This window comes from Oncorhynchus nerka, linkage group LG15 (genome assembly GCF_034236695.1).
Source record: "Oncorhynchus nerka isolate Pitt River linkage group LG15, Oner_Uvic_2.0, whole genome shotgun sequence".
Taxonomy (NCBI): domain Eukaryota; kingdom Metazoa; phylum Chordata; class Actinopteri; order Salmoniformes; family Salmonidae; genus Oncorhynchus; species Oncorhynchus nerka.
Genome location: NC_088410.1, coordinates 9,155,451 through 9,168,352, shown reverse-complemented (window position 1 = coordinate 9,168,352; position 12,902 = coordinate 9,155,451). Strand labels below are relative to the sequence as shown.

At 39.9% G+C, this 12,902-nt stretch overlaps 1 protein-coding gene across 1 annotated transcript in view; it reads right to left on the bottom strand.

The window, feature by feature from the left end:
- Positions 1 to 408: 408 nt before the first annotated feature.
- Positions 409 to 12,902, bottom strand: part of LOC135560322 (zinc finger protein 665-like) — a 16,452-nt gene continuing 3,958 nt past the window's right edge. The window contains exon 4 of the mRNA XM_065002182.1: positions 409 to 593. Coding sequence (XP_064858254.1) covers positions 409 to 593 — 185 coding nt within the window. The remainder of the gene's footprint in view (positions 594 to 12,902) is intronic.

Below are 12,902 nucleotides of genomic sequence, written 5' to 3'. Positions count from 1 at the left end.
CTGCTCTGAGTATCTTAATCACACTCTACCCTGCTCTGAGTACCTTCATCACCGTCTACCCTGCTCTGAGTATCTTAATCACACTCTACCCTGCTCTGAGTACCTTAATCACCGTCTACCCTGCTCTGAGTACTTTAATCACCCTCTACCCTGCTCTGAGTACCTTCATCACCCTTTACCCTGCTCTGAGTACCTTCCTCACCGTCTACCCTGCTCTGAGTATCTTAATCACCCTCTACCCTGCTCTGAGTACCTTCATCACCGTCTACCCTGCTCTGAGTACCTTCATCACCCTTTACCCTGCCCTGAGTACCTTAATTACCCTCTAACCTGCTCTGAGTACCTTAATCACCCTCTACCCTGCTCTGAGTACCTTCATCACCGTCTACCCTGCTCTGAGTACCTTCATCACCATCTAAAGAAGGCACTCTGGGATCCTAGGAGGGTGGAATTGTAAAAGAAGGCACGCTGGGATCCTAGGAGGGTGGAATTGTAAAAGAAGGCACTCTGGGATCCTAGGAGGGTGTAATTGTAAAAGAAGGCACTCTGGGATCCCAGGAGGGTGGAATTGTAAAAGAAGGCACTCTGGGATCCTTAGGAGGTGCAAAAAACCACAGCTTTACAAAAGTGTCTCCCACCAATGTGATCCACCATGATGTGCAGCTTATAGGGCATTATCGGTGATATATGTTGGCAAAAGACATTGAAAAGACAACTTTTCGGTTGAAAAGAAGTTGAAATTACATCCAATTTTACTCACAGAGATTGATGTTGTGTGTAGATTTGTATGCTGGCATATCTCATTGTAGCCTACAGCTGCCCTTGAAATACATTTCCATTCAAATTGACAAAGTATTGTATGATATATTATATTGTATCACAGCCTGTACAGTATCCTACTCCTTCTCCACTAAAAGCTGGCTTCAGTCTAGGCACAAGGAGAGGAGGACAGGAGAGAGAGTGAGAGAGAGAGAGAGAAAGAGAGAGAAAGAGAGAAAGAGAAAGAGAGAGCGAGAGAGAGAAAGAGAGAGAGAAAGAGAGAAAGAGAAAGAGAGAGAGCGAGAGAAAGAGAGAGAGAGCGAGAGAAAGAGAGAGCGAGAGAAAGAGAGAGCGAGAGAAAGAGAGAGAGCGAGAGAGAGAAGCCAAGCATAGTGCGCCTGACGCAGTGAGATACGGATAGAAGACAGAGAGGCAGAGAACAGAACGGAACGGAAGAGTAGAGAAGAGAGAGCGCTGCATGCGCGAGACAGTGTCGGTGGAAAGACAGCTCATCTCGCAGCTGCTGTCTGTCGGATGCCGTGGTTGACACTGCACAGCCTTGAGACGTGATGCTGGATATTCCCGTGGAGATCCGCAACTGCTACTGCTGCTCTCCTCCTTGAGAGAGAGAGACATATAGAGGAGAGGAAAGAGAACGGGAAGGGAAGAGCGTGTCACAGAAGCGACAGAAGGGGTTTTGGGTGATATCTGAGATGAATCGCTAACCGTACGGTCAGATGTCTAACGGTTTCGCCGTTTTCCACACCAGGTAACTAACAACATGGATTCATGCTGTTCTATTCTATTCGCTGTCTGTTCTGTTTCTATACCGTCCTGTCTTCAATAGCGAGGGGGTTGGCGCTGCAGGGGTAACTTCGGTTGTCCGTCGGCTACCAACGCAGGTCATTGCCCGCTGCTGCAGTTCACCACAGCTTTGATGTTTACGGAAGCGCATGTTTTCCCCCTGACTGAGGCAACTCCGTCGACGCTGTACTGTACAGAGCTGGTGAGGGATCGGATTTGTGGACAGGATTGGCTAAATGTTTTTCTGTTCATACGTCGTGTAGCCAATAGATTGTAGCCTATGCATTCTGTAGGTAATGTGTCTTGAGGCTGCGGTCTGAGAGGGCAGTCCGGGTTTCATTGATTGATAGATCCAATAAAATAGCTAATCAGATTAATTGATTGATCCAACTGCTAAAAAAAATGGCACACATGGAGATCAATTAATTAGATAGATTGTCAGCCTATTGCCTCTATCTACAGGCGGGATAAATCCAGTTTTAACGTATGGAATAATGACGGTGTAGGCTAATGGCTACACTTGGCTTCACGTGGGCTCAAAGGACCTTCACTAGGCCATCCTGAAATGATAGACCACAGAACTGGCTAATGTAGCCAAACTATAGTTGGTGACCTAAGAAAGATGCATGAAAGAAGGCTAAAGTTCATAAAACACGGGGTTTGAAGTTGTCACATATTTCAATGACTGACTTTCCAGACGTGTGTTGTTGTCTGGTTTAGAATGTTGATTTAGACCAGGAGGGTGCCTATATGATGTGATAATGGTTGAGAATGTTTACAATGTGGACCTGGGACCAGGAGGGTGCCTATATGATGTGATAATTGTTGAGAATGTGGACCGGGGACCAGGGGGTGCCTATATGATGTGATAATGGTTGAGAATGTGGACCGGGGACCAGGAGGGTGCCTATATGATGTGATAATGGGTGAGCATGTGGACCGGGGACGTTTTTAAAATGTCTCTAACGGACAGTATCATTATGCTACAGTATCATTATGCTACAGTATCATAATGCTACAGTATCATAATGCTACAGTATCATAATTCTACAGTATCATTATGCTACAGTATCATTATGCTGCAGTATCATAATGCTACAGTATCATTATGCTACAGTATCATAATGCTACAGTATCATAATGCTACAGTATCATAATGCTACAGTATCATCCCTTGGCAGTTGGAACTGTGATGAGGTTTTTAACAGTCATCACCCCTGGGCAGCACCTGCACCTAAAGCAGGGGTGTCCAACTCATTTCGCCCCCTGGGGGCAGCACATGCACCTAAAGCAGGGGTGTCCAACTCATTTCGCCCCCTGGGGGCAGCACCTAAAGCAGGGGTGTCCAACTCATTTCGCCCCCTGGGGGCAGCACATGCACCTAAAGCAGGGGTGTCCAACTCATTTCGCCCCCTGGAGGCAGCACATGCACCTAAAGCAGGGGTGTCCAACTAATTTCGCCCCCTGGGGGCAGCATTCGGTCTTCGACGAAGTCCGGATGGATTATGGATTATATTTCCTCGTCTTCAAAATGTGCTGAAAATTGTCCCCCGTCTATCGTTTTTGGAATTGGCTCCTTGACATGTCTGTGATTTATTCAGGAGGAACATGTAATTCTGACGTGAGACTGTGAGAGGTTGTAGGATTATTAGAGAGCAGGTCTGTTATCATTTCTACACAGTCAGGAAACTGTATGAATGTCGGTCTGTTATCATTTCTACAGTTTCCATGACCAAAACACCAAATGAGAAACACCCGCGGGCCGGATTGGACAATATCTTTGACACCCCTGACCTAAAGCGTCCCTGAGGTGTGTGTGTGTGTCATCTAACTCCCTGGTCAAACACACACACACACACCGTGTTTGTGTTTCTCTCTGTGTGTGTTTGTGTCTCTCTGTGTGTGTGTGTGTTTGTGTCTCTCTCTGTGTGTGTTTGTGTCTCTCTCTCTGTGTGTGTTTGTGTCTCTCTCTGTGTGTGTTTGTGTCTCTCTCTGTGTGTGTTTGTGTCTCTCTGTGTGTGTTTGTGTCTCTCTCTGTGTGTGTTTGTGTCTCTCTCTGTGTGTGTTTGTGTCTCTCTCTGTGTGTGTTTTGTGTCTCTCTGTGTGTGTGTGTGTTTCTCTGTGTGTCTTTGTGTCTCTCTGTGTGTGTTTGTGTCTCTCTCTGTGTGTGTTTGTGTCTCTCTCTGTGTGTGTTGTGTGTCTCTCTCTGTGTGTGTTTGTGTCTCTCTCTGTGTGTGTGTGTGTTTGTGTCTCTCTCTGTGTGTGTTTGTGTCTCTCTCTGTGTGTGTTTGTGTCTCTCTCTGTGTGTGTTTGTGTCTCTCTCTGTGTGTGTGTGTCTGTGTCTCTCTGTGTGTGTTTGTGTCTCTCTCTCTGTGGGTGTTTGTGTCTCTCTCTGTGTGTGTTTGTGTCTCTCTATGTGTGTGTGTGTGTGTTTGTGTCTCTCTCTGTGTGTTTGTGTGTGTGTGTGTGTGTTTGTGTCTCTCTCTGTGTGTGTTTGTGTCTCTCTCTGTGTGTGTGTGTGTGTCTCTCTGTGTGTGTTTTGTGTCTCTCTCTGTGTGTGTTTGTGTCTCTCTCTGTGTGTGTTTGTGTCTCTCTCTGTGTGTGTTTGTGTCTCTCTCTGTGTGTGTGTGTGTTTGTGTGTTTGTGTCTCTCTGTGTGTGTTTTGTGTCTCTCTGTGTGTGTTTGTGTCTCTCTCTGTGTGTGTTTGTGTCTCTCTGTGTGTGTGTTTGTGTCTCTCTGTGTGTGTTTGTGTCTGTGTGTGTTTTGTGTCTCTCTGTGTGTGTGTTTGTGTCTCTCTGTGTGTGTGTTTGTGTCTCTCTGTGTGTGTGTTGTGTCTCTCTGTGTGTGTGTTTGTGTCTCTCTCTCTGTGTGTTTGTGTCTCTCTCTGTGTGTGTTTGTGTCTCTCTGTGTGTGTTTGTGTCTCTCTGTGTGTGTGTGTCTCTCTTTGTGTGTGTTTGTGTCTCTCTCTGTGTGTGTCTTGTGTGTGTGTGTGTGTGTGTGTGTTTGTGTCTCTCTTTGTGTGTGTTTGTGTCTCTCTGTGTGTGTTTGTGTCTCTCTCTGTGTGTGTTTGTGTCTCTCTGTGTGTGTGTGTGTGTGTTTGTGTCTCTCTGTGTGTGTGTGTGTGTTTGTGTCTCTCTGTGTGTGTGTGTGTGTGTGTGTTTGTGTCTCTCTCTGTGTGTGTTTGTGTCTCTCTGTGTGTGTTTGTGTGTGTGTGTGTTCGTGTCTCTGTGTGTGTTTGTGTGTGTGTGTGTTTGTGTCTCTCTCTGTGTGTGTGTGTCTCTCTGTGTGTGTGTTTGTGTCTCTCTGTGTGTGTTTGTGTCTCTCTGTGTGTGTGTTTGTGTCTCTCTGTTTGTGTGTCTCTGTGTGTGTGTGTGTGTGTGTGTGTTTGTGTCTCTCTGTGTGTGTTTGTGTCTCTCTGTGTGTGTTTATGTCTCTCTCTCTGTGTGTGTTTGTGTCTCTCTCTGTGTGTGTTTGTGTCTCTCTGTGTGTGTGTGTTTTGTGTCTCTCTCTGTGTGTGTTTTGTGTCTCTCTCTGTGTGTGTGTGTTTGTCTCTCTCTCTGTGTGTGTTTGTGTCTCTGTGTGTGTTTGTGTCTCTCTGTGTGTGTTTGTGTCTCTCTCTGTGTGTGTGTTTGTGTCTCTCTCTGTGTGTGTTTGTGTCTCTGTGTGTGTGTGTTTGTGTCTCTCTCTGTGTGTGTGTTTGTGTCTCTCTGTGTGTGTTTGTGTGTCTCTCTGTGTGTGTGTTTGTGTCTCTCTCTCTGTGTGTGTTTGTGTCTCTCTGTGTGTGTGTTTGTGTCTCTCTGTGTGTGTTTGTGTCTCCATGGTCTCTGTGTGTGTTTGTGTCTCTCTGTGTGTGTGTTGTGTGTCTCTGTGTGTGTGTGTTGTGTCTCTCTCTGTGTGTGTTTGTGTCTCTGTGTGTTTGTGTCTCTCTCTGTGTGTGTTTGTGTTCTCTCTGTGTGTGTTTGTGTCTCTCTGTGTGTGTTTGTGTCTCTCTCTGTGTGTGTTTGTGTCTCTCTCTGTGTGTGTTTGTGTCTCTATGTGTGTGTGTTTGTGTCTCTCTCTGTGTGTGTTTGTGTCTCTCTCTGTGTGTGTTTGTGTCTCTATGTGTGTGTGTTTGTGTCTCTCTCTGTGTGTGTTTGTGTCTCTCTCTGTGTGTGTTTGTGTCTCTCTCTGTGTGTGTTTGTGTCTCTCTCTGTGTGTGTTTGTGTCTCTCTCTGTGTGTGTGTTTTAATGTGTTGTTATACAGGCAGTTAATCCAGAGGGTTGTGCTGTAGCAACAGTCTGAGGTAACTAGCATGTTACAGGATGTTGTAACTAGCATTGAGTCCCATGAGGCGTGGTCTACTAACTGAGTGTGTGTGTGTCCATGGTCTACTAAGTGTGTGTGTGTGTGTGTTGTGTGTGTGTCCATGGTCTATTAACTGAGTGTGTGTGTGTGTTTTACACTAACCGTGTGTGTGTCCATGGTGTGTGTGTGTGTGTCCATGGTCTACTAACTGTGTGTGTGTGTGTGTTTGTGTGTGTGTCCATGGTCTTATTACACTAACTGTCTATTAACTGAGTGTGTGTGTGTGTTTGTGTGTGTGTCCATGGTCTACTAACTGAGTGTGTGTGTGTCTACTAACTGTGTGTGTGTGTGTGTGTGTCCATGGTCTATTAACTGAGTGTGTGTCCATGGTCTACTAACTGAGTGTGTGTGTCCATGGTCTACTAAGTGTGTGTGTCCATGGTCTACTAACTGAGTGTGTGTGTCCATGGTCTACTAAGTGTGTGTGTGTGTGTGTGTGTCCATGGTCTACTAACTGTGTGTGTGTGTGTGTGTGTGTCCATGGTCTACTAACTGTGTGTGTGTGTGTGTGTGTGTGTGTGTGTGTGTGTGTGTCCATGGTCTACTAACTGTGTGTGTGTGTGGTCTACTAACTGTGTGTGTGTGTGTGTGTGTGTGTGTGTGTGTGTGTGTGTGTCCATGGTCTACTGAGTGTGTGTGTGTCCATGGTCTACTGAGTGTGTGTGTGTGTGTGTGTGTGTGTGTGTGTGTGTGTGTGTGTCCATGGTCTACGAACTGAGTGTGTGTGTGTGTGTGTGTCCATGGTCTAACAGAGGTTTTCCGCTGAGTAACTCTAACATTGGCTGCGCACCAAAATGCCCTGCTCTGCCTCCACATATCTACACCAGTAATGAACGGGATGTATGTAATGTAACCGGTGTTATTACACTAACTGCTGTTACATTACACTAACTGGTGTTATTACACTAACTGGTGTTACATTACACTAACTGGTGTTATTACACTAACTGGTGTTATTACACTAACTGGTGTTATTACACTAACTGGTGTTATTACACTAACTGGTGTTACAACTTATTACACTAACTGGTGTTATTACACTAACTGGTGTTATTACACTAACTGGTGTTATTACACTAACTGGTGTTATTACACTAACTGGTGTTATTACACTAACTGGTGTTATTACACTAACTGGTGTTACATTACACTAACTGGTGTTATTACACTAACTGGTGTTATTACACTAACTGGTGTTATTACAACTGGTGTTATTACTATTACACTAACTGGTGTTATTACACTAACTGGTGTTATTATACTAACTGGTGTTATTACACTAACTGGTGTTATTACACTAACTGGTGTTATTACACTAACTGGTGTTATTACACTAACTGTTATTACACTAACTGGTGTTATTACACTAACTGGTGTTATTACACTAACTGGTGTTATTACACTAACTGGTGTTATTACACTAACTGGTGTTATTACACTAACTGGTGTTATTACACTAACTGGTGTTATTACACTAACTGGTGTTATTACACTAACTGGTGTTATTTACACTAACTGGTGTTATTACACTAACTGGTGTTATTACACTAACTGGTGTTATTACACTAACTGGTGTTATTACACTAACTGGTGTTATTACACTAACTGGTGTTACATTACACTAACTGGTGTTATTACACTAACTGGTGTTATTACACTAACTGGTGTTATTACACTAACTGGTGTTATTACACTAACTGGTGTTATTACACTAACTGGTGTTATTACACTAACTGGTGTTATTACACTAACTGGTGTTATTACACTAACTGGTGTTACATTACACTAACTGGTGTTATTACACTAACTGGTGTTATTACACTAACTGGTGTTACATTACACTAACTGGTGTTATTACACTAACTGGTGTTATTACACTAACTGGTGTTAACACTAACTGGTGTTATTACACTAACTGGTGTTATTACACTAACTGGTGTTATTACACTAACTGGTGTTATTACACTAACTGGTGTTATTACACTAACTGGTGTTATTACTGGTGTTATTACACTAACTGGTGTTATTACACTAACTGGTGTTATTACACTAACTGGTGTTATTACTAACTGGTGTTATTACACTAACTGGTGTTATTACACTAACTGGTGTTACATTACACTAACTGTTATTACACTAACTGGTGTTATTACACTAACTGTTATTACACTAACTGGTGTTATTACACTAACTGGTGTTATTACACTAACTGGTGTTATTACACTAACTGGTGTTATTACACTAACTGGTGTTACACTTATTACACTAACTGGTGTTATTACACTAACTGGTGTTACACTTACACTAACTGGTGTTATTACACTAACACTGGTGTTATTACACTAACTGGTGTTATTACACTAACTGGTGTTATTACACTAACTGGTGTTATTACACTAACTGGTGTTATTAACTGGTGTTATTACACTAACTGGTGTTATTACACTAACTGGTGTTATTACACTAACTGGTGTTATTACACTAACTGGTGTTATTACACTAACTGGTGTTATTACACTAACTGGTGTTATTACACTAACTGGTGTTATTACACTAACTGGTGTTATTACACTGGTGTTATTACACTGGTGTTATTACACTAACACTAACTGGTGTTATTACACTAACTGGTGTTATTACACTAACTGGTGTTATTACACTAACTGGTGTTATTACACTAACTGGTGTTATTACACTAACTGGTGTTATTACACTAACTGGTGTTATTACACTAACTGGTGTTATTACACTGGTGTTATTACACTGGTGTTATTTACACTAACTGGTGTTATTACATTACACTAACTAACTGGTGTTATTACACTAACTGGTGTTATTACACTAACTGGTGTTATTATTACACTTAACTGGTGTTATTACACTAACTGGTGTTACATTACACTAACTGGTGTTATTACACTAACTGGTGTTATTACACTAACTGGTGTTATTACACTAACTGGTGTTATTACACTAACTGGTGTTATTACACTAACTGGTGTTATTACACTAACTGGTGTTATTACACTAACTGGTGTTATTACACTAACTGGTGTTATTACACTAACTGGTGTTATTACACTAACTGGTGTTATTACACTAACTGGTGTTATTACACTAACTGGTACATTACACTAACTGGTGTTATTACACTAACTGGTGTTATTACACTAACTGGTGTTATTACACTAACTGGTGTTATTACACTTATTACACTAACTGGTGTTATTACACTAACTGGTGTTATTACACTAACTGGTGTTATTACACTAACTGGTGTTATTACACTAACTGGTGTTATTACACTAACTGGTCTTATTACACTAACTGGTGTTATTACACTATCTGTTATTACACTAACTGGTGTTATTACACTAACTGGTGTTATTACACTAACTGGTGTTATTACACTAACTGGTGTTATTACACTAACTGGTGTTATTACACTAACTGGTGTTACATTACACTAACTGGTGTTATTACACTAACTGGTGTTATTACACTAACTGGTGTTACATTACACTAACTGGTGTTACATTACACTAACTGGTGTTATTACACTAACTGGTGTTATTACACTAACTGGTGTTATTACACTAACTGGTGTTATTACACTAACTGGTGTTATTACACTAACTGGTGTTATTACACTAACTGGTGTTATTACACTAACTGGTGTTATTACACTAACTGGTGTTTACATTACTAACTGGTGTTATTACACTACTAACTGGTGTTATTACACTAACTGGTGTTATTACACTAACTGGTGTTATTACACTAACTGGTGTTATTACACTAACTGGTGTTATTACACTAACTGGTGTTATTACACTAACTGGTGTTATTACACTAACTGGTGTTATTACACTAACTGGTGTTACATTACACTAACTGGTGTTATTACACTAACTGGTGTTATTACACTAACTGGTGTTATTACACTAACTGGTGTTATTACACTAACTGGTGTTATTACACTAACTGGTGTTATTACACTAACTGGTGTTATTACACTAACTGGTGTTATTACACTAACTGGTGTTATTACACTAACTGGTGTTATTACACTAACTGGTGTTATTACACTAACTGGTGTTATTACACTAACTGGTGTTATTACACTAACTGGTGTTATTACACTAACTGGTGTTATTACACTAACTGGTGTTATTACACTAACTGGTGTTATTACACTAACTGGTGTTATTACACTAACTGGTGTTATTACACTAACTGGTGTTATTACACTAACTGGTGTTATTACACTAACTGGTGTTATTACACTAACTGGTGTTATTACACTGGTGTTATTACACTGGTGTTATTACATTACACTAACTGGTGTTATTACACTAACTGGTGTTATTACACTAACTGGTGTTATTACACTAACTGGTGTTACATTAACTGGTGTTATTAACTGGGTGTTATTACACTAACTGGTGTTATTACACTAACTGGTGTTACACTAACTGGTGTTATTACACTAACTGGTGTTATTACACTAACTGGTGTTATTACACTAACTGGTGTTATTACACTAACTGGTGTTATTACACTAACTGGTGTTATTACACTAACTGGTGTTATTACACTAACTGGTGTTATTACACTAACTGGTGTTATTACACTAACTGGTGTTATTACACTAACTGGTGTTATTACACTAACTGGTGTTATTACACTAACTGGTGTTATTACACTAACTGGTGTTATTACACTAACTGGTGTTATTACACTAACTGGTTATTACACTAACTGTTTATTACACTAACTGGTGTTATTACACTCTGGTGTTATTACACTAACTGGTGTTATTACACTAACTGGTGTTACTTACACTAACTGGTGTTATTACACTAACTGGTGTTATTACACTAACTGGTGTTATTACACTAACTGGTGTTATTACACTAACTGGTGTTATTACACTAACTGGTGTTATTACACTAACTGGTGTTATTACACTAACTGGTGTTATTACACTAACTGGTGTTATTACACTAACTGGTGTTATTACACTAACTAACACTAACTGGTGTTATTACACTAACTGGTGTTATTACACTAACTGGTGTTATTACACTTACACTAACTGGTGTTATTACACTAACTGGTGTTATTACACTAACTGCTGTTACATTACAACTGGTGTTATTACACTAACTGGTGTTATTACACTAACTGTTATTACACTAACTGGTTATTATTACACTAACTGTTATTATACTAACTGGTGTTATTACACTAACTGGTTTATTATACCAACTGGTGTTATTACACTAACTGGTGTTATTACACTAACTGGTGTTATTACACTAACTGGTGTTATTACACTAACTGGTGTTACACTATATTACACTAACTGGTGTTATTACACTAACTGGTGTTATTACACTAACTGGTGTTATTACACTATCTGGTGTTAACTAACTGGTGTTACATTACACTAACTGGTGTTATTACACTAACTGGTGTTATTACACTAACTGGTGTTATTACACTAACTATTACACTAACTGCTGTTACTTACACTAACTGGTGTTATTAACTGGTGTTATTACACTGGTGTTATTACACTAACTGGTGTTATTACACTAACTGCTGTTACATTACACTAACTGGTGTTATTACACTAACTGGTGTTATTACACTAACTGGTGTTATTACACTAACTGGTGTTATTACACTAACTGGTGTTATTACACTAACTGGTGTTATTACACTAACTGGTGTTATTACACTAACTGGTGTTATTACACTAACTGGTGTTATTACACTTACACTAACTGGTGTTATTACACTAACTGGTGTTATTACACTAACTGGTGTTATTACACTAACTGGTGTTATTACACTAACTGGTGTTATTACACTAACTGGTGTTATTATACTAACTTGTTATTACACTAACTGGTGTTATTACACTAACTGGTGTTATTACACTAACTGGTGTTATTACACTAACCGGTGTTATTACACTAACTGGTGTTATTACACTAACTGTTACATTACACTAACTGGTGTTATTACACTAACTGGTGTTATTACACTAACTGGTGTTATTACACTAACTGGTGTTATTATTAACTGGTGTTATTACACTAACTGGTGTTATTACACTAACTGGTGTTATTACACTAACTGGTGTTATTACACTAACTGGTGTTATTACACTAACTGGTGTTATTACACTAACTGGTGTTATTACACTAACTGGTGTTATTACACTAACTGGTGTTATTACACTAACTGTTATTACACTAACTGGTGTTATTACACTAACTGGTGTTACATTACACTAACTGGTGTTATTACACTAACTGGTGTTATTACACTAACTGTTATTACACTGTTATTACACTAACTGGTGTTATTACACTAACCGGTGTTATTACACTTATTATACTAACTGGTGTTACATTACACTAACTGGTGTTATTACACTAACTGGTTTACACTAACTGGTGTTATTACACTAACTGGTGTTATTACACTAACTTACACTAACTGGTGTTATTACACTAACTGGTGTTATTACACTAACTGGTGTTATTACACTACACTAACTGGTGTTATTACATAACTGGTGTTATTACACTAACTGGTGTTACATTACTGGTGTTATTACACTAACTGGTGTTATTACACTAACTGGTGTTATTACACTAACTGGTGTTATTACACTAACTGGTGTTATTACACTAACTGGTGTTATTACACTAACTGGTGTTATTACACTAACTGGTGTTATTACACTAACTGGTGTTATTACACTAACTGGTGTTATTACACTAACTGGTGTTATTACACTATCTGGTGTTATTACACTAACTGGTGTTACATTACACTAACTGGTGTTACATTACACTAACTGGTGTTATTACACTAACTGGTGTTATTACACTAACTGGTGTTATTACACTAACTGGTGTTATTACACTAACTGGTGTTATTACACTAACTGGTGTTACATTACACTAACTGGTGT